The sequence below is a fragment of the Microcaecilia unicolor genome, chromosome 5 (assembly GCF_901765095.1).
Source record: "Microcaecilia unicolor chromosome 5, aMicUni1.1, whole genome shotgun sequence".
NCBI classification, from domain to species: Eukaryota; Metazoa; Chordata; class Amphibia; order Gymnophiona; family Siphonopidae; genus Microcaecilia; species Microcaecilia unicolor.
Window position 1 is genome coordinate 14,365,432 of NC_044035.1, and position 22,884 is coordinate 14,388,315.

At 44.4% G+C, this 22,884-nt stretch overlaps 1 protein-coding gene across 1 annotated transcript in view; it reads right to left on the reverse strand.

Annotated features, from left to right (window-relative positions):
- The window catches only part of TRUB1 (TruB pseudouridine synthase family member 1), a 49,507-nt gene that overhangs the window by 17,792 nt on the left and 8,831 nt on the right, over window positions 1-22,884 (reverse strand). The window contains exon 3 of the mRNA XM_030204760.1: window positions 21,121-21,176. Coding sequence (XP_030060620.1) covers window positions 21,121-21,176 — 56 coding nt within the window. The remainder of the gene's footprint in view (window positions 1-21,120; window positions 21,177-22,884) is intronic.

The following is a 22,884-nucleotide window of genomic DNA, read 5'->3' on the forward strand; positions in this document are numbered from 1 at the left end:
TGCCCGGCGCCGGGCTAGAGCTCGCCGGCGCCACAGTCAGCGGCGCCGAGGGCGCAAGCACCCCCGGCGCCGGCACAGCCTGGCGCATCAGCCCTTCCAGGATCCCCGGAAGGATGGCTCTGAGGCACTCGTCCAGGCCCGCTGCCGGGAAAGGCGGTGGGGGCCGGTAAGGGTGTCGGTGCCGGAAGCTGCTGGGGGCCAGGAGACGGCACCGAGGTGCCGGAACCCCGACGCGTCGGTACCTCCACCACCGACGGAGATCTCTCCTCTCTGCGATGACGCTTCGGCGTCGACTCCTCTTCAGGGTGCACCGAGGGCTCCCGGTGACGGCGCTTCTTGTCTTTTTTCCGGTGCACGTCACCGGTGCCGGAGGGCATGGAGGAGGAGGAGGTCGATCCCCCTCGGTCTCGGGGTACCGGGTCCGACAGGGTTCGGTCCCGTGGCTCACGAGTTGAGGGAGTGACCGGGGCCGACTGCCCACGCGGTCTCTCTACCCCACTCTCGCCGGCGGACCGGCGGGCCGACGGGACCTGTTCTCCTGGGGTCGCTGCCATCGGTGCCGATGTCTCGGGCATCGATACCGGTACCGAAGAACCGGTCTTCGATACCGATGCCGTCGAGGTCGACGTCGAGGGGCCGGCGCAAGTTCCAAAAAGACGGTCCCGCAGAACTTGCCTCGCAACCTGAGTCCGTTTCCGGAGACCGAGACACAAAACGCACGACTTGAGATTGTGCTCCGGCCCGAGGCACTGGAGGCACCAAGCGTGGGTGTCGGTCTGCGAGATCGGCCGGCCGCAGCGACCACACTTTTTAAATCCACTCGGGACCTTCGAGGACATCGACGGAAAAATCGCGTCGGCGAAGTCAAAGTCGGCAATGGTGGCTAAAATCACACCACGAAAACTGAAACCGACCGAGCGGCCACTAGGCCGCAACGAGGCGTCCCCGCTAGAAAGCGAGGGAAAAGAAGGAGCGCGTGCTCCACACGCGCAAAATTCTTTTTTTTTTTTTTTTTTTTAATAAAAGAGAAAGAAGAAGAAGAAGAGGCCGAACAGGCCAAAAGCGACGATCCGCGTAAACGCGGTCGAAAAAATCCGGCGGCTGAAACGAGAGAGAGGGGAAAACACAACTCTCTCAGTCGCGGAAAAAAAGTAACTGGCGGGAGCGGTCGCGCACGGGCGGGAAGACGGCCGCGCATGCGCGGTGGGCGTGCCCTGCGTGTCGACCGTCCCGCGAAGCTTATTTCCGGTTGGTGGGGGCTGCCGCGGACGTCACCCAGTCGTGAGAACAAGCAGCCTGCTTGTCCTCGGAGAATGGAAAGTGCGTGTTACATGTCAAGGTGGAACTGAGGCTATGTGGCCCATATATGGCAGAAACAAATGGATATAACCTTGGTGGTGATGAGAGACTGAGGACTCTGCAGACCCCAAGATGTTCCAACGGAAATATGTGTTCTGAGAAGAAGGAGATCAGGTGTTTCATAATAGTTGTTTGCTACATGGTTTTTGCACGCTGTGATCACGCTTTACTGATAAGGAATTAGCCAATTGCCACAAAGTGTGCATGTGAACACAAGAGAGGATGGTAGAATATAGGAAACTGCCATTTTTGTATATTATTTTTTTATTTTTGTTACATTTGTACCCTGCGCTTTCCCACTCGTGGCAGGCTCAATGCGGCTTACATGGGGCAATGGAGGGTTAAGTGACTTGCCCAGAGTCACAAGGAGCTGCCTGTGCCTGCAGTGGGAATTGAACTCAGTTCCTCAGGACCAAAGTCCACCACCCTAACCACTAGGCCACTCCTCCACTGTCACTAGGCCACTCCTCCACTGTTGCTACTATTTGAGATTCTACATTCCATGTAGAAGTCGGCCCTTGTAGATCACCAATGTGGCCGCGCAGGCTTCTGCTTCTGTGAGTCTGATGTCCTGCACGTACGTGCAGGACGTCAGACTCACAGAAACAGAAGCCTGCGCAGCCTTCTACATGGAATGTTGCTAGTGGAATAGCAACATTCCATGTAGAATCTCTAATAGTAGCAACATTCCATGTAGAATCTCCAATAGTATCTATTTTATTTTTGTTACATTTGTACCCTGCACTTTCCCACTCATGGCAGGCTCAATGTGGCTAACATGGGGCAATGGAGGGTTAAGTGACTTGTCCAGAGTCACAAGGAGCTGCCTGTGCCTGAAGTGGGAATCCATCTCGGTTCCTCAGGACCAAAGTCCACCACCCTAACCACTAGGCCACTCCTCCACTGTTGCTACTATTTGAGATTCTACATGGAATGTTGCTATTCCACTAGCAACATTCCATGTAGAAGTCGGCCCTTGCAGATCACCAATGTGGCCGTGCAGGACGTCAGACTCACAGAAACAGAAGCCTGCGCAGCTTTCTACATGGAATGTTGCTAGTGGAATAGCAACATTCCGTGTAGAATCTCCAATAGTAGCAATAGAATCTCAATAGTAGCAACATTCCATGTAGAATCTCAATAGTAGCAACATTCCATGTAGAATCTACAATAGTAGCAACAGAATCTCCAATAGTAGCAACATTCCATGTAGAATCTCCAATAGTATCTATTTTATTTTTGTTACATTTGTACCCTGCGCTTTCCCACTCATGGCAGGCTCAATGCGGCTTACATGGGGCAATGGAGGGTTAAGTGACTTGCCCAGAGTCACAAGGAGCTGCCTGTGCCTGAAGTGGGAATCGAACTCAGTTCCTCAGGACCAACTATATTATTGTGATGGAAGGAAACGTGAAAATCCATATTTATTTATTGCATTTATATCCCACATTTTCCCACCTATTTGCAGGCTCACATGATTTAGGAGAAACGAAACTTACAACAGTATATATGTGATAACTAAGAGAGATGTACTGAGCAGTTTTGTTATTCAGTCTATGCGTCTGGCTACTGGGTGACAACCTGCTCCAGAGAGAACAATTATTTTGTATTGGCTTAGTGAGATACCAATGAAGATTTTTACTGGTTGCGCCTATACCTAAGTCTGATTGTCTCTCTTATTCCAGCCACTAGGACTGAAGTGTTTTCCCCTCCCCAGGGGCAAGGGACAGGATTACACAGCCATTGGGCAAAGAGAAGGACGTGTATGTTTGGCCTCCCTGATCAAAGGAGAGGGGGAGATTTAATTAGCCTACATCCTCACACCCCCAAGACGAATGAAGGTGTTGGGAGGTAAGCCTAGCGTTGAGGTGGGCGGTTGAGTCTAGGAAGGAGAGTTTGAACCAGGGGAAGGGAGCAGGGGAATGAACCTAGAGAGGAAAAGGGGGTGGGATTTGATATACCGCCTTTCTGTGGTTATAATCAAAACGGTTTGCATATTATATACAGGCCACTGCACTAACCACTAGGCCGTGCCTGCACTCCGTAGGAGCGCGTAAGAATGAGCTAAAAGAGAGTCAAGCACATGTAACTGGTATGGTGGAGTGGAAAAGAGAATATCTGGGGGATCAAAATGGGGGAAGGGGGCAAGAGAAAGCTGGAGGATCAAGCACAAGTTGAGGGATCAATTATTATTATTACATTTGTATCCCACATTTTCCCACCTATTTGCAGGCTCAATGTGGCTTACATAATACCGTGAAGGCGTTCGCTAAGTCTGGTAGGGAGACAGATACAAGGTGATGTTATGGTAGAATAAGGTATATGTGTTTCAGGTACTACGGGGGTTGAAGAGAGGAAGGTTATATAGTGTCCAATACGATCTTTGGTTTTGCTGTGTTGCCGAGTTTAGGCATTTATGTTGCTTAACAGGACTGATCATAACATCTGAAGCTGCCATAGAGGATGGTATGTACTGTGACAACACATGGCCTGTGGTACCATAAGCACTCATTCTGTTAATCAAAATAGAACGCTTCATTGTGTCAAAAGCAACAGATAAATCCAACATCACTGAGAAATAACAGAAGACATGGTCCAGACCTCGTCTCAAGACATCCAAAGTAGAGACCAACAAGGACTCTGTACTACGAGCCCTCCGAAAACCATACTGGAAAGGGCCTAACACATGTGTTGATTCCAAATATTCTTCTAGTTGTTTTAAAACTATTTTCTCCAAAATTCTAGCCTTCATAGGTAATGAAGAAACAGGTCTAAAATTATTCAAAACAGATGGATCCAGTGTTGTTTTCTTCAATAAAGGTCAAACAGTAGTAACCTTCAAAACATCTGGAACCTCACCCATAGCTAATGAAACATTTAGAACTGAAGAAATAATGCTTCCCAATCCAACAGCATTCTTAATCACTACTGGTGAACAACGAACAACTGTCACTACTACTAATATAAATCATTTCTATAGTGCTACCAGTCGTACGCAGAGCTTCACAATTGAACATGAAGAAAAGACAGTCCCTGCTCAAAGAGCTTACAATCTAAATCAGGACAGACAGACAGGACCAATAAGGGATAAGGGTAGGACGGACAGAAGGACGCATAGGGAAGGGACAATTGAAGAGAGGAAGACAAGATACAGGTTACGAGCAAGTGACAAATTAGGAGTCAAAAGCAGCATCGAACAGGTAAGTCTTGTCACCCGAGGAATTGGTCGGCCTAAGAGTTTTTCCAATAGACCCGACCTCAGACTCTGTGGAAGGCTCAAAGCAAGACCAACTGCTATCATCTAAAAATCAATGGACATTCCTCGGGTAATTCCGAACTAAAAGATGTACCTAACATTTTCACTTTATCCACACACAAAAAAAAAATCTACAAAACAATCTGGAGAAATAGAACAAATACTATCATTCGAACAGGTCTTTTGTGTCAAAACTTTTAACAACACTAAAAAGTTCTCAAGGTCTATTTAATGCTTTCCTAATTTTCTCTTGATAAAAACAATCTCTAACTTGAACCACAGACTGCCTATACTCATCCAATTTAAGAAAGAACAACAGTTTAAGAAGATAAACCAAGGCCAAAGGGATAGGATGCCCGGTTACTTCACTCTTAAGAAAAAGATATCTGCGTTCTGAATCCATTTTTACCTCTTCAGCCATTAGAGGGCATTGTTTAACAACCAATATCCCATATCCCTATCCCTGGCTCTCTCTCTTGTTTTTTTTTTAAGTGTTGATTGAGATTGTGCTACGAGTGTATTTTTCAGGGTACACTTGACACAAGATTTTGCAACAAATACATCACTGTGCTGAGCTTACAAATTTTCCTGAGAAGTAATCATTTCATTCCAGGGGAATTAAGGCCCTTAACATTACGACATCAAGTCATTCACTAATGCTGTGAACTGGAAAACAATGCAATTCACAAAAAGAGGCCAATAGGAATAGGAAAGCAGACAACATAAACACAACTGCCCATTACGATGCATCAAGATTACAAACATGCAAAGAGGAATCCCAATCCCCCTCCAAATTAGGGTTCTACTCAAGGGCACCCCAGCAGGAATGACAGCACTAGGGAGATCCCAATCAGTTAAAAAAAAGAGAGAGATTTAAATAGACCCAGCAGGAGACCCTGGGAAATATGTATTTCTTGTTTTGGATGAGTATTATCGTTGTGCAGTGGGAACCTCCTTGAGGGTTTGTTCTTGGAATGTGGCAGGTATTAATTCGCCCATTAAGAGGACAAAGATCTTACACGAGTTAAACAAAAAGAACGCTCACATTGCCTGTCTTCAGGAAGTCCACCTAAATTATCAGGAATATCAAAATTTGAAGAGTAGTTGGGTGGGGGTAGTACCCACAGTGCGGGGGTGGCACTCTTGATAAGTAAATCAATACCATATCAGATTCATAAGGTGCTGGTGGGACGGGAGGGTAGATATACGTTGGTTCAATTGACTGTTCGGAGCTGGTCATTCTTATGCCCCTAATGTTTTGCCCTTTACTTTTTTCAGACACTGATTAAAGCTGTGGTACCATTTTTCCATTTGCCTCATTTAAGTCTGGGGGATTTTAATATTGCAATGGATCCTTCAGTGCATAGGACAGGTAGAGCGGGAGGCCATGTTGATCTTAGACCTGGTGGATTTTTCATCCTTTAGATTTCCTCTTTGAGTCTTTTTTGTTTGTTTATGGCATTCTGTGGTTTCAATAACGTTATATTAAAAAAAAAAAACTTGCTCAAAAATTAGTTTTTTAAGCAAAATGTGCCCTAAACTTTTATTCCATAACATTGGACCTGCTAGAGAAGAAGCACATTTATTTATTATAAAAACATATGTTCAACTCAATCCAAAGCCCTTGGCGGATCACAGTTAAACACACATAACCATCTTACAAAAAAACTCATATACAGAACAATGAACATATACAGATCTAACCAGAAACTGTTATCTCCTATCCAGAAACTGATATCTTTACTCAAACTGTTGTATTCTGATAAGCCTGAATAAACAAAATAGCTTTCAACTCTTTTAAATTCAGACATACCTCTGATCTTTCTAAGTGATAGAGGCAAATTATTAAACAAAAATGGACCCACAATGTAAAAAAACAGAATTTCTAAATGTTTCCATTCTTACACCATGAAAAGATGGAATATCCAATAACTGTATCTGCTTCATTTTTGCATGTCAAGAGATTTCTTGTAATAATTGTTAATATCTCTCTATATAAAAGGCAACACCAATGTTCTATGAAGCCTCCAGCCGGAAGTGTGAAGGGGGCGAGATATCCGGTTTCCCTATGAGTGTCTGCCCCGCCCTCTCTGTAACACAGTCAGTGAAGGAAAACAGCAGAGCACGAAATCAAATCGCTGGCTCTGTAACAGTGAAGGACTCAGAGGGGGGAGGGGAGAGAGGCCAGAGGGCAGGGGCACACACACTCCCACATGCACACAGAAGAAAACATTGCTAGCCCCCGTTTCATTTGCATCAGAAACGGGGCTTTTTTACTAGTATTAAAATATTGTGAAGAGCTTCATAGTTGTAAATAAATGCAAAAACATTAATTCAATCATAAGCGATACTTTAAAAGAATAAAAAGGAAAAAGCATACTTTATATGAAGACATACTGAAGAAACTAAATCTCTCTATATAAAAGGCAACACCAACGTTCTATGAAGCCTCCAGCCGGAAGTGTGAAGGGGGCGAGATATCCGGTTTCCCTATGAGTGTCTGCCCCGCCCTCTCTGTAACACAGTCAGTGAAGGAAAACAGCAGAGGACTCAGAGGGGGGAGGGGAGAGAGGCCAGAGGGCACGGACACACACACTCCCACATGCACACAGAAGAAAACATTGCTAGCCCCCGTTTCATTTGCATCAGAAACGGGGCTTTTTTACTAGTTTATAAATAAATACATAAAAAGGAATATCCAATAACTCTTGATTACTTGATCTTAATGACATATTTGGTTGATATAAATGTAATCTAGAAGCTAAAATGTTTGAAGCTTGCCCAGTTATTTTAAAAACAATGTACAAGATTTTATATTGGACCTATAATCAACTGAGAGCCAATGCAGGCGCTTCAAGACTGGAGTATGGGCTCCCTGAGCCCATACGCCAGGCCCCCTCCCTGCCCATCTTCAAAGCCTTGCTCAAAGCCCACCTCTTCAATGTCGCCTTCGGCACCTAACCATTCTACCTCTATGCAGGAAATCTAGACTGCCCCAACTTGACATTTCGTCCTTTAGATTGTAAGCTCCTTTGAGCAGGGACTGTCCTTCTTTGTTAAACTGTACAGCGCTGCGTAACCCTAGTAGCGCTCTAGAAATGTTAAGTAGTAGTAGAGTAGTGTGTTCATATCTATTTCCGCCACTCGCAACCCTTGGTACTGTATTCTGGGCTACCTGTACGGCTTTTACATGAGTTTTCTGTATCCCCACAAGTAACCCATTGCAATAATGTAAACACGGCAACACTAAACTTTGAACCACTGTTCGAAAATTAACCGTCGTACCAGCCTCAGCTTAAAAAACACATCTTTAATAATTTTGAAATTGCACAATTTGTAAACGATTAGCATATCTTCGTTTACCAAACTTAAAATTGAAAGGCATGTCCAAAAGATCATGAATAGCAAGCAACAAAATCTTTGTTTTATGAACACTTAATTTAAGGCAATTTACCTTCACCCAGCAATATATTGAGTGCAAAATCAACCTTAACATACCAAAAGTGGCTTGTACTGAGTTTATTTATTTATTTAGATTTTGCTCGCACCTTTTTCAGTAACATAACATACATAGTAGATGACGGCAGAAAAAGACCTGTATGGTCCATCCAGTCTGCCCAGTAGTAGCTCAAGGTGAGTTACATTCAGGTACTCTGGATATTTCTCTGTCCCAGGAGGGCTCACAATCTAAGTTTGTACCTGAGGCAATGGAGGGTTAAGTGACTTGCCCAAGATCACAAGGAGCAGCAGTGGGATTTGAACCGGCCACCTCTGGATTGCAACTGGTGCTCTAACCACTAGGCCACTCCTCCACTGCAGTTGTTACTCTGATTGTGAATGGAATCTTGTCACTCTTTAGGATTCCAGAACCTTGCTATTCTTTGGAGTTCTACATGGAATGTTGTTATTATTTATTTAGATTTTGCTCACACCTTTTTCAGTAGTAGCTCAAGGTGAGTTACATTCAGGTACACCAGGTTTTTCTCTGTCCCAGGAGGGCTCACAATCTAAGTTTGTACCTGAGGCAATGGAGGGTTAAGTGACTTGCCCAAGATCACAAGGAACAGCAGTGGGATTTGAACCGGCCACCTCTGGATGTCAAGACCGGTGCTCTAACCACTAGGCCACTCCTCCACTTAGCAAATGGAACCAAAAACTGGACATCATCTGTACAGAGTCTGAACTGAACACTGAAACAATTCAACAGCCGACATAACAGCAGCAAAAAAAAATGCTGAACAGAACTGCTGACAAATAGGTCCCTGGGGCATTCCTGTTTTAAACATATTTATTTATTTCTTGCATTTGTATCCCACATTTTCCCACCTTTTTGCAGGCTCAATGTGGCTTACATATTACCGTTAACGGCGTTAGCCGATTCCGGTCTGAACAAATACATGGTATGAATGAATATAAAGTGATATTATGGTAGAATGAGGTACATGTATGGTAGGTACAATTGGGGGGGAACTTAGATAGGGAGAGGGGAGGAAGAGTCAGGTAATGTCCATTACAGTCTTTGGTTACACTGTGTCACAGGTGTCCAGGTATTTTTATGTTGGGTCGGTGGGGTATGCTCTTTTGAACAGTTCTGTCTTTAGTGCTTTCCGAAAATTTAAGTGGTTGAGCGTAGTTTTTACTGCTTTTGGCAACATCTGAAACATCCTTCCCCTAGACTACAACAAACTGTCTCTCACCAAGGAAGGAGCAAAACCAAACAAACACTTTTTCTTCAATCCCAATGGATCTCAGTCTGTTCAACAAGTTACTGAAATATCAAAACTATCAACAAAAAACGTCGATCATCATTAAAACCAAGACGCACTTGATCGAATAAAGATATTAACAGTGTTTCAGTATAGTGATGGGATCTGAAGTCAAACTGGTTAATATCCAAGAGGTTATGTGTATCTAAAAATTCAACCAACTGATTACACACAATCCGTTCCATCACTTTTGCCAAAAAAGGAAACGATGAAATCGGCCTGTAGTTACCTTTAAGCTTTTTATCACCTTTTCTATTTTTTTTTTACTAAAAGTGTAACTACAGTTTTCTTTAGGTTTTTAGGAACTTATCCCATTCTCAAAACGTTTGTTGATAATCATGGAGAAAACTGGTGCAGATAATTCTTTCAAAGATTTAAACTACTACTAGTTTACAAATACTCATCAGACAATAACTATTACTGACTATAGAAAAAAAAACTTCTTTAACTAAATCAGGAGAAACAGTATGAAAGATTGACCAACATAATGAATTCTGTTCAGCACTGGTACTCAAAGAGGTGTATTTTCAAAGCATTTGGACTTACAAAGAGGGGCATAATCGAACGCGAACGCCCATCTCCATGGGCGTCTATGTCCGAGAACAGGTACGAAGGGGCAGGACAGACCGTATTTTCAAAAAAAAATGGCCGCCCATCTTTTTTTCGATAATACGGTTTGTGGCCGGCAAATGCATCGGATTTGTGCAGATTTGAGCTGGGCGGTTTTGTTTTTCAGCGATAATGGAAGCCGAAAGCACCCAGCTCAAAAACGAACAAATCCAAGGCATTTGGTTGTGGGAGGGGCCAGGATTCGTAGTGCACTGGTCCCCCTCAAATGTAAGGACACCAACCGGGCACCCTAGGGGGCACCTGTCAAAAAAAGTAAAATACCTCCCAAGTCCATAGCTCCCTTCCTTTGGGTGCTGAGCCACTCAAATTCCCCCAAAACCCACTGCCCACATCTCTACACCATTACCATAGCCCTTATGGCTGAAGGGGGGCACCTATATGTGGGTAAAGTGGGTTTTGGGGGGCTCAACATTAACCACCACAAGTGTAATAGGTGGGGGGGATGGGCCTGGGTCCACCTGCCTGAAGTCCACTTCACCCACTAACAACTGCTCCAGGGACCTGCATACTGCTGTGATGGCTGGGTATGGCATTTGACGGTGGCATACAGGCTGGGAAAAAAAGTTGTTAAGTTGGTTTTTTTTGGTGGGAGGGGGTTAGTGACCACTGGGGGAGTCATGGGTGGTCATCCCCAATTCCCTCCGATGGTCATCTGGTCATTTAGGGCACTTTTTTGGGACTTGTTAATGGGAAAAAAAGGGTCAAAAAAAGTGACCTAAAGTCACACTAAAAACACCTTTGTTTTTTCGATTATCGGCCGAAGGCGCCCATCTCTCCTCGGCCGATAAACATAACCCCAGTCCCGCCTTCACCCAGCCTCCGACATGCCCCTGTCAACTTTGTTCATTCCCGTGACGGAGTGCAGTTGAAGACGCCCAAAATCGGCTTTCGATTATACCGATTTAGGCGCCTTTGCAAGATGGGCGCCTATCTCCCGATTTGGGTTGAAATCTGGGCACCCATCACTTTCGAAAATAAGGCTGAAAGTTTCACAGTAACCCATGATGCTTTGAAAATGAGCCCCAAAGTTTCCCATGATTATCCGATCTTAATTAGCATAGTCATATAAACCCCTGTACTTTTTTTTGTTTTAGATACCATGGAGCTACTTGGTACAAAGTCTGAACAATCAATGTCATCCAGGGTGCCCCTACGTTGGTCCTGAAAGACAGGCGGCTCCTGTTCGGCAAGGAGACAGAGTGAACAAGTATAAGTGACAAGACAGGAAGGATACGAGGAGAGAAGAGCTGACTGTGCACAAAAGTGAAGAACGGAGAAAAAAATATAGCAGATGAGATAAGCAGAGAGACGGAGGCAGGACAGAAAGGGGGATAGAAAGCTGCAAGGAGAGACGTTCAAATGAAAGATGAGAAAATACTTGTTTACTGAGAAAGTGGTAGAGACCTGGAGTAACACAGGGATGTTCTGGACAAGACCCTCAGGAGTTTAATTTTACTGGACTTATTGACAGAAAGATCAGGCCTGAAATGGCCCATCTGCAGAGGGGGTCAAGGTCAGCACTGTGGACATATTTAAACAAGCTCGGGACTACTGCAACTCACTCTACACTGGCTGCAAAGAACAAATACTCAAAAAACTCCAGACAGCCCAGAACACGGCAGCTAGACTCACATTTGGAAAACCAAAATCCGAGAGTGCAAAACCCCTACGAGAGAAGCTACACTGGCTCCCACTCAAAGGACGCATCACGTTCAAAGTATGTACCCTAGTACATAAAATCATCCATGGCGAGGCCCCAGCCTACATGTCCGACCTGATAGACCTACCATCCAGGAATGCTAAAAAATCATCTCGTACGTTCCTTAATCTTCATTTCCCCAACTGTAAAGGTCTAAAATACAAATTAATGCACGCATCAACCTTTTCCTATATGAGCACGCAATTCTGGAACTCATTGCCACGCAACCTAAAAGCGACCTATGAACTGACCAACTTCCGTAAACTACTAAAGACCCATCTCTTCGACAAGATATACCACAAAGACCAAACCATGTGAAACTCCCATATATATCCAGCAATGTTAATTATGCCTTCTGTCACATCACTACCGTGTATTATTCCACTACCATGCAACCCCAAATTCTTCTATAACACCAAATGTCTACTTTCTTCTCATTTCCACTATTCAAGATATATTGTAAGCCACTTTGAGCCTGCAAAGAGGTGGGAAAATGTGGGATACAAATGCAATAAATAAAATATAGAGGGCAGGGGCGGAACAGGGTTGAGATGGGGGAGGGGAAAGCCGAGACTGGTTTAAGTAGACATTTCTAGGATGTACAAGTGGGCAGACTGGGCTGGGTCATGGGGAGGGTTAGCAGTGCTGGGCTCTGTACAGATCACTTCAGCAGCACAAATCATCACAGCGGTCATTCCTGTAACTCAGCAGGTCACGGCCGTCACATCTGCACATTTCCTTTTCAATGGCAGCGTAACACACAAAATGCCTGAAGAAGAAATGTTACTACCCAATTCCGATGTGAATTAATTCTTTCCAGCTGTCGTCCCACTTGCAGTGAATCACTCCCAGGACTGTTTGTTTACATGCAGAGGGAAAGAATGCAGGGGTCTGAGAGGAGACCCCATCCCGGGAAGCAGAAAGGGCTCTTGGCTGTACATCTTTGTTTGGACTGGGCCGTTCCCAGGACAACCCAAGGGGTGCAGGTCTGTGAAAGCTCCGGTCATCACACACAACCTCCTGCTGATAAAGACAATGGAGCTCTCCAGCTTGATTCACTGCCCTGCCTGGCATAAAACCCAGTGCCCAAGTTTCACTCACACCTCATTTGACGTTCACGTTGGTTTCTTTTCACAGAAACCTGCTTTGGCCACATTTCAAAAAGGGAATTTCATCTATTTCTCGATCAAGACAGTGGGAACAGCAAAATTCCTGTGCCTACATATGCAACAGAGTACCTTTTATCCAGAAATTTTCATTATCCTATTTTCCTCACAAATCAGAGGTTATCTAGCCACACACCCAGCTGCTCCTGTTTTCAGGATAACCACAATGAATATGCATCAGATAATCCGATTACAAAAGAATTACATACACATCTGTTATGCATATTGATTGTGGATATCCTGAAAGCCCTCATCATAGATTAATCTACATTGCACCCGTGGACTCAAGCAGCTGAGCCAAACAGAAGTGGCTGCAAAAAGGGCTGAGGTGGGGGCAGGGGCTGAAACTACCACTATTGGGAAAGCTCCATTATCTAGAATGGTCTTGGTACCAACAGGGCTGGAAAAAGGAGCTAGCGTTTATCTACAGGGATGGAGTAAGTGTCAGAAGACTGGGACAAAGGCTAGCCCCCCTGTAAGCCTCAAATTCATCTACACTTGATAGGGTTAAAATGGCTGGCTCCCGTTCCATATTACACCTCAAGCCTCATAAATTTACTCCATTCCTAAAGTCAACCCTTTCTGGTAGCTGTTAATAAAAGCATATAAGAGGGACACAAAAAAAATCACACTGTAACATAAGGGGTTAATATTCAACCCATGGCAGTAAGCTTGCCCACAGTCGTAGGTTGAGCTAATCCCAAATATTCAATGCCAGGCCATGTCCCCAATACCTGGGTTAGTGTTCCAACCCAGAGCTAATTGCATACCGGCCAACGTTCAGACTGATACATGGTTTGCTTGGTTTTTATCTGCTCACTTAACCAGTTAACGGACTATCACATCACCGCTAACTGGTTGAGTGTTGGCTCTGCCCATGGACCACCCCTAGCCTGGCTGGTTAGTGCTTTGGCAGGCAGAGGGGATATTCAGCAGCACTGTCCAGTTAACTGCTATCGAATACCCGGGGCACAGCCAGCTCTGCAGGATTTAACTGGGCAGAAGCCTCTCTTACCCAGTTAAATACACTGGAATAGCGACCCTTAACTCTTTATATTTTGTAACAAAAAGCTGCTCTGTGCCTGCCCTCCCTGTAGACTACATACAGGACCACGATTCCTTCAGGTGATGATGGCCTTAGACAACGCCCTTCCCACTGCCCCAAAATATTATAGCTTCCAAAAGATTATCGGTATTATTTACTCACTCGATACCCACTCACGGTCAATCAAGACCCTCAAACGGCTTTCATTACAAAGTAACATAACATATTCAAAATCATCATTAAAAAACATAACACAGGTTAGGGGTTTGGGGAAGGGTGTTTGATATGTTGCATTTTGAATTCCATTTGCAGTCTGTTTGTGTTGTGCCCTCAGGGTGGAGGTGCGCCCTTGTGTCGACACCAGGGATGGTTGATGGGCGGCCGATGAAGCCCCGGAATCTTCACCTGGACCAACCACCGTTCCCCCGAGAGTTGAGCCCATGGGTTTGGGCAGCCGGCATGGCTTGGAGGGTCTACTGAAGGGGCAGTCATACGGAGCAGGGGAGACCAGAGGAGGTTGGGCCGAGTCAAAACCCAGGCAGAGGTCAGGCCTGCCAGCAAACATAAAAGGTCAGGATCGGGGCAGGCAACACACAGAAGCAGCCGGAGCTATCAGGACCCACTGCTGAGGCCCCGAGCGAGAGAGTTTGGAGATGAAGCCAGGAGTGCATCTAACGTGGGACCGCCGCCCCAACGTTGCTGGTGGCTGAAGCGGTGACCTAGAAGTGTGTGCGCAGGGAGAGACACGACTTGAGGGAGATGCGCTGAGAAGGGAGGGCAACGTGAGAGTTTGTTTATTGCTTTTTGTATTGATTGCTTTCTTTTTCAAAAATGTCAATAAAATTGAAATAAAATCTGTCCACACAAAACCCTCCTCACCAACTGCCTGAGGCCAGCAATTTGATGCGGTTCCATAAGAAATTAAAGGGTTTTTTTTTATTTGTTGAAGATTTGACCGATTGGTGGAATACATTAATGTGTTTTCATTGTTATTAGTACGGATAATCTTAAAGAAATCTTCCTTAGTTCCAGAAACTCCTGCCCATTACCTGCATCAAACCAAGATCCTAGAAAATCTGTTTTTTTTTCTCAACTATCCACCTATACTGAAAAAATCTTCGCAACTGAACCCCAGCCAGTTGGGGTTTAGAGCAAACTACAGCACAGAGCCAGTTTTAACATCAGTCCTAAATGAAATCTATTCCCACCTAGATAAGCACAAAACTGTCTTAGCAGTATCTCTTGATTTGGTGAATCGCAAACTTTTATTATCTCGCTTAACTTCACTGGGTATTGGTGGAACAGTCTTGGCATAGTTCAACTCTTTTTTCATCAAAATGATCTTTCGGGGTGGTCACCGGTTCATCTACTTCTTCCCTCTACTCACTGAAGTGTGGTGTTCCTCAAGGCTCGGTTCTATCTCCTTTTTAACTTGCTTCTTAGTCCTGTAACAACACTAATTCAACCATCTGGCATTTCGTTTCATTTTTACACTGATGATAACCTTCTCCTTTTTGCTTCTGCTCCATATAATCCAACGTTTGGTCCACTCTAGGTCTGCCTTACTCAAATCTCTTTATTGGTTAACCAATCACAAACTAATATTAAAGAGAAAACAGTGACATGCTGGTTCTCTGGAGAAACATCCGTTCCTATTATTCCACTGAATCTCTTTGGTATTAATATATATCTAGTAGAATCCTTTAGATACATCAGCATTATTTTAGATTCCCACCTGACATTCTCCCCACAGATTTCTGAAGTGGCGTTCCGTGCTTGGCTGACACCTGGGGCAGATCGCCACTGCGCACGCACCCCCCTCCCCCGGGTGCAGTGCAACATGGTGCCCCCCCGGCGTGGACCCCCCCCCCCCCCCCCCGGCACAGCGCCTCTCACTCCCCCCCCCCCCTGACAGTCCCCACCTGCCTACCAGCTGAGCTCCGTGCACCCGGCACCTCAAATCTGCAGCGCTGCTGACTGTAAAAGAAGAAAACCGTCTCGTCGTTGGCCCTTCACTCACTGAGCCCCACCCTCTGATGTAACTTCCTATTTCCTCGAGGGCGGGACACAGTGAGTGAAGGGCCAATGATGAGACAGTTTTCTTCTTTTACAGTTAGCAGCGCTGCAGATTCGAGGTGCCGAGTGCACGGAGCTCAGCTGGTAGGCAGGTGGGGACTGTCGGATGGGGGGGGGGGGAGTGAGAGGCGCTGCGCCGGGGGGGGTCCATGCCAGGGGGGGTGCCGTGCCACGCCAGGGGGGGGGGGGGTGGACGGAGCACCCCCCCTACCTGTTGACACCCGGGGCGCACCGCCCCCCCTCCCCCTTGGTACGCCACTGGATTTCTGCCCTTTGCAAAACTAGTTTCTTCTACCTTCGTCAACTAAAAGCTGTTCGAAGACTTTTTGATAAGAAAACTTTCCGTTCTCTTGTATTGTCCCTCTTGGCTTCTCAGCTCGACTATTGTAATATTATTAACTTATACTGTTCCTGTACAAATATACAGTGACTTTGATCGATTCAAAACACTGCCGTTAAACTCATTTGCCATGCACATAAACTTGACCTTGTCTCTCCTCTGTTTCAGGAGCTCCACTGGCTTCCAGTGGAAAAGCGATTTATTTTCAAATTACTTACACTTACATTTAAAGCACACAGGAACAGTTTACCCAATTACTTACCTATTTTAACTATTCTATACTCCCCTGTATGATTGCTCTGTTCCATCGATGACCATCGTTTAATTCTTCCAAACCCAAAACAAGCTCAATTAGAATCCACATATCATCATGCCTTTTATTTCCAAAGCAGAAAACAGAACAGCGAAGATGACAAACAAAAAACAAAAATTAAAAAATGATAAAAATATAATTTATAAAAAATGTATTAACAAAATACATAAAAGAGACGAGACTCTGATTATGAAAATTAAAAAAATATATATCTTTTATTAGCCATAAAATGATGGGGAGAAAGGGACTTGACACAGCTGTGTTTTGGCCACACAGGCCTGCGTCAGGAGTCTTCTCACCGCTGGTAATCGCTAATCCTATCAAAATCTTGAAAGAAAATATATATATCTTCTTACTAATGTTGTATCGCTAATCGACACGCACAGCAGAATCTAGCGCAGCAACTCAAGGCAGCGTATCGTATCTCGGTATTGGTAGTATAATACTGAATTGTACTAAACCAGAATGGAGCAGAAAAGTTCTGAGCAGCATCAGCTGTCTAAGAAATCATTTTATTTCCAGGCACCACTTCTCCCACTGTATATCCACTCTGGATCATCCTTAAAAACATTTAAGACAGCTTTATAAACCTGGATATTCGAACAAGCATTTGATTTAGTCTGCGGGGTGAGGGTGTGTTGCATCATTTTCACGATTGGCCTCCTTTCCCTGTATTTCTTTGTCTCCCTTACTCTCTTGGGTCTATTATACTGTCTTCTGTTGTGTGCTTGATTCTGCCCTATTGATAAATTGGAGTTCCTTTCAACCTTTCTATTTTTTTTATTGTTGTGCAAAGTGATGCATGTGGGTAAGAGGAACCCGAATTATAGCTACGTCTTGCAAGGTTCCGCGTTAGGAGTTACGGATCAAGAAAGGGATCTGGGTGTCGTCGTCGATGATACGCTGAAACCTTCTGCTCAGTGTGCTGCTGCGGCTAGGAAAGCGAATAGAATGTTGGGTGTTATTAGGAAGGGTATGGAGTCCAGGTGTGCGGATGTTATAATGCCGTTGTATCGCTCCATGGTGCGACCGCACCTGGAGTATTGTGTTCAGTACTGGTCTCCGTATCTCAAAAAAGATATAGTAGAATTGGAAAAGGTACAGCGAAGGGCGACGAAAATGATAGTGGGGATGGGACGACTTTCCTATGAAGAGAGGCTGAGAAGGCTAGGGCTTTTCAGCTTGGAGAAGAGACGGCTGAGGGGAGATATGATAGAAGTGTATAAAATAATGAGTGGAATGGATCGGGTGGATGTGAAGCGACTGTTCACGCTATCCAAAAATACTAGGACTAGAGGGCATGAGTTGAAGCTACAGTGTGGTAAATTTAAAACGAATCGGAGAAAATTTTTCTTCACCCAACGTGTAATTAGACTCTGGAATTCGTTGCCGGAGAACGTGGTACGGGCGGTTAGCTTGACGGAGTTTAAAAAGGGGTTAGATAGATTCCTAAAGGACAAGTCCATAGACCGCTATTAAATGGACTTGGAAAAATTCCGCATTTTTAGGTATAACTTGTCTGGAATGTTTTTACGTTTGGGGAGCGTGCCAGGTGCCCTTGACCTGGATTGGCCACTGTCGGTGACAGGATGCTGGGCTAGATGGACCTTTGGTCTTTCCCAGTATGGCACTACTTATGTACTTATGTACTTATATGTAGATTGTACACCGTCCCAGTCTGCAAGTCAGTTTGGGCGGTATAGTAAGTTTTAAATAAACTAAATGAAGTATTTCATTCTATTTGTAACCTGTCTAGAACTGTAGGATAGGATATACATTTTAAAAATAAACAAACAGCCACATTTTTAACTGTTTCCTAAATCGCAAATAACGGTTCTGCTGCTTCATCTCAGCTGGCTCCCGATTCAATAAATCTGATACAAGGCAATGAAATTTGCTCCACTGAGTGATGGCTGTCCTAATCAACCGAAACCAAGGCACGTCAATCAGTGCCTTCTGCAACAACCTCTCCTTCTCTGCGCATATCCAGCAGATAGCCAAGACCTGTCGCTTCTTCCTCTATAACATTAGCAAAATCCGCCCTTTCCTCTCTGAGCACACCACCCGAACTCTCATCCACTCTCTCATTACCTCTCGCCTTGACTACTGCAACCTACTCCTCACTGGTCTCCCACTTAGCCACCTATCCCCCCTTCAGTCCGTTCAGAACTCTGCTGCACGTCTCATCTTCCGCCTGAACCGATACACTCATATCACCCCTCTCCTCAAGTCACTTCATTGGCTTCCGATCAGGTACCGCATTCAATTCAAGCTTCCGCTACTAACCTACAAATGTACTCGATCTGCAGCCCCTCTTTACCTCTCAACCCTCATCTCCCCTTACGTTCCTACCCGTAACCTCCGCTCTCAAGACAAATCCCTCCTTTCAGTACCCTTCTCCACCACCGCTAACTGCAGGCTCCGCCCTTTCTGCCTCGCCTCACCCCACGCGTGGAGCAAACTCCCCGAGCCCATACGCCAGGCCCCCTCCCTGCCCATCTTCAAATCTCTGCTTAAAACCCACCTCTTCAACGTCGCCTTCGGCACCTAACCTCTTCACCTCTACCCAGGAAATCTAGTCTGCTCAACTTGACATTTCGTTCTTTAGATTGTAAGCTCCTTTGAGCAGGGACCGTCCTTCTTTGTTTATTTTGTACAGCGCTGCGTAACCCTAGTAGCGCTCTAGAAATGTTAAGTAGTAGTAGTAAGTAGTAAATACCAGGGTTTACCCACCATTAAATCAACAAAAAAAACCAAAATCTGAACCAAATCCTCTACAATACTGCCAACCAGTGGAGATCTTTCAGCAATGGTGCCACATGGTCCCCTTTCCGCTTCGCATACATCAGCTTCGCTGTCTTGTTCTGCACTAGTGATTTCCTGGATCGATTACTGTAATACTAACATGAGTTACCTTCATTAAACCTCATCTATCCACAAAGGGCGCAATCTGCGAGTCTGATGTAATGCTACAAACAAACATATTAAGGTAACCAAAATTTGTTTATCCAACCTTAAGGACCCTCAAATTCCAATTACTGGTTGAGGTTATAACCAAAACCCCTCTCAAACACCAGCATAAAACCTTCGAGTCACTCTACTGCATCAGAACACTTACACTTTTCTTGGAATTAAGTTTGAGCTAGAAGAAACCTTCCTCAGTTCCCATCCAAATTCAAAATCACCCGTTGATCCTGTCCTAAATCAACAGATACTACGAGTGGTCATCAGCACATACACACATGACATTCAATACCACACTGGTTCAGCAATGACGACACAAAGCCTCTAAGCTTGCAGTACTATCAATTCTTAGGATGCATAAAATCATCTATGGCAATGCCCCGGGATACATGAGAGACCTACCAGCCAGAAACACTACAAGATCAACACGAACATACCTAAATCTCCACCGCCCAAGCTGCACAGGACTAAAATACAAATCAAACTATGCATGCAGCTTCTCCTACATAAGCACTACCATACGACGTGAAAACAACATATGGCCACCTAAACTTCCGGAAACTCCTAAAAACTGACCTGTTCACAAAGGCATACCCCAACGATCCAACTCAAATGCCTTAACCATGCAACACAATGAAATAAAAGCTTGTACTGGACATAACTTAACTCTTCTTTCTTATGATTCCCAATGTGTCTGTCACACACGAACTTTACTCTAGCATAACCTCACCCTGTATTTGTCCATACCGGTACTGGCGAATGCCTCTACGGTACTATGTAAGCCACATTGAGCCTGCAAATAGGTGGGAAAATGTGGGATACAAATGCAACAAATAAATAAATAAATAAATAAAAATGCATCGCATATCTAAGGAGTTTGGAGAGGCACAAGGCCCGGTATGTGTTAAAATGATCCACAGTTCAACTCTAAAGAAATCCAAGATGGCTGCCACCCACTGGCACACTGCTGAAAACAGTTCTGAAGAATTTTGGCTCATAAATATTTTTCCTTCCCCACCCCCCCCACCCCCCCATTTTTCCAACAATCAAGTGCAATGACAAGGTTAAAATTTAGTTGGGTAAATTTCCAATCCTAATTTCAGGTCCTGTGTGCTACAAGCTTGACAGCACAAGATCTGGTTCATGTAGCTAATGAAGGTATACGTTAACCACTCTGTTTACTAAGCCATGTGGCTTAGTAAACGGGGGGGAGGGGGGAGTTCCACTTGAGCCTGGAATTAACACTGTCCCTACCCACGAACCTTACCATTCTTTATTGAGAACTAAACAGGTCCCTTTGTGCTATTTTTTTTTTTGTATTTCACTGGAAAGATTTTACTTTTTTCTTTTAAACTGTTACTGGTTAGGGCCATAAAATAAGTTGATGCTATTTAGCAAATTACAATGCTGAATGTTTTCCAATCACCTGATACAGACAAAGAGAAGGCAAAAATGTTCAGAAGAAACTGAAAATCTTCTTTAACTTTTTACTTCCAAGTGACTCACCTTTGATCCTGTCAACATCCTGCTTAACATTTTGGTTCCCTTGCTGATGCCGACCACTGCAGAGAGAGAGAGAAAAACGCTTCGTCAATCATCAAGGCGACAAGGAATGAACTGTTTCCCACAACCCACAGCCTTGTAATACAACTGCTCACCCCAAATGCTCCCAGCGCACAGGGTCAATACTGAATATGCAAATGCATCCGCTGTTTTGGTGCCAGGAAAGAAATTCATCTAAAGGTGGTAGGCTCCTGATTTTAGCATATTCCTATTTTCAAACTCATCCCATTCCCACAAAAAAACAATACATTGTCCTATGTTTCTCTCATTCCTCTTTACTGTTCCCTTAACCCATCACAGGCATCTAACCAGTCATCATTTTCAATTGCTCTGGCTGTTCAGGTAACTTTCTTCTCCAGTGTGATAGTGTCTGAGAACCTCAAGGTGATAAAACAATGTGGTGAACCAGATTGTAACACCACAAAGATGGACAAAACCAGCAGAAAGGAGGTAATGATAAGAGTCATGCTACAAGTCTTTGCTGGTGAGGCCACACTTGAAGTACTGTATTCTGCTTTGGATGCAGTACCTTGCTTAGGGCACAAAAATGACTTGAAACGGTTCAGAGGAAAATGATCAAAATAGTTTGAGGTCTGCACAAGAAGACATATGAGAACAGACTTGAAGACCTGAATATACATCCCTTGGAGGAGAGGAGATGCATGGGAGATATGATATAGACATTTAGATGTTTGAAACCTATTCGGAAACTAATCAAACTTTCCAAAGACAGGAAAGGTAAAGACCAGAGGACAAAGAATTAAGTTTATTTATTTATTGCATTTGTATCCCACATTTTCCCACCTTTTTGCGGGTTCAGTGTGGCTTACAATATGAGTTAAATGTTGGAAATACAATTTGTTACAGATTGGTTATGGATTACATTGTGCAGAGTTATGCGAAACAATTGAGGCGTCGTTAAGGAATGTAACAATGGAACACAAACATTGAAACTTTGGAAGGAAACAATGGGAGCTTAGAGGGCGATAAAAAAGCATGAAGACATATGGTATATATCTTTCTGTGAGTAAAGGTATGAATGATGTGATAGTATGGGAATGAAAGTTCAGAGGTGAATGTGTGATGCATTAGTGAACAGTAAGTGTGGACTTTATGTGTTTTGGTTCTTTCCGTAAATCTTTTCGAAAAGATGGGTCTTCAGTAATCTGCGGAAGGAAGCTTGCTCGTTGATTGTTCTTAAGTTGCGCGGCAGTGTATTCCAAAACTGCGTGCTCATGTGAGAAAAGGTTGACGCGTGCAGCGCCTTGTATTTCAAACCCTTGCAGTTGGGGAAGTGGAGGTTAAGGAAGGTTCAGGATGATCTTTTGGCATTTCTGGGTGGTAAGTCTATTAACTCAGACATGTAGGCTGGGGCTTCGCTGTGAATGATTTTGTGTTGAAAGGAGGAAAATTCAAAAGCAACATCAGAAAATAACGTTTTCACAGGAAGGGTGGTAGATGCTTAGAATGCCCTCCTGGTGGAAGTGGTGAGGACGAAAACAGAATTCAAAAAGGCATGGAACAAAACACAAGATGATCCCTATACAGTGAAAGGATTGAAGCAAAGTACACAACATTTCCACTCAAAGCAAAACGTAATCGGAAGTAAACGGCAGGGAGCGGCAGTTACAACCCTAACCTCCCTTACTGTGTAGATGGGCCAGGCTGGTTTCTAGATGGCATCATTTACTCCTCCATATCTCATTT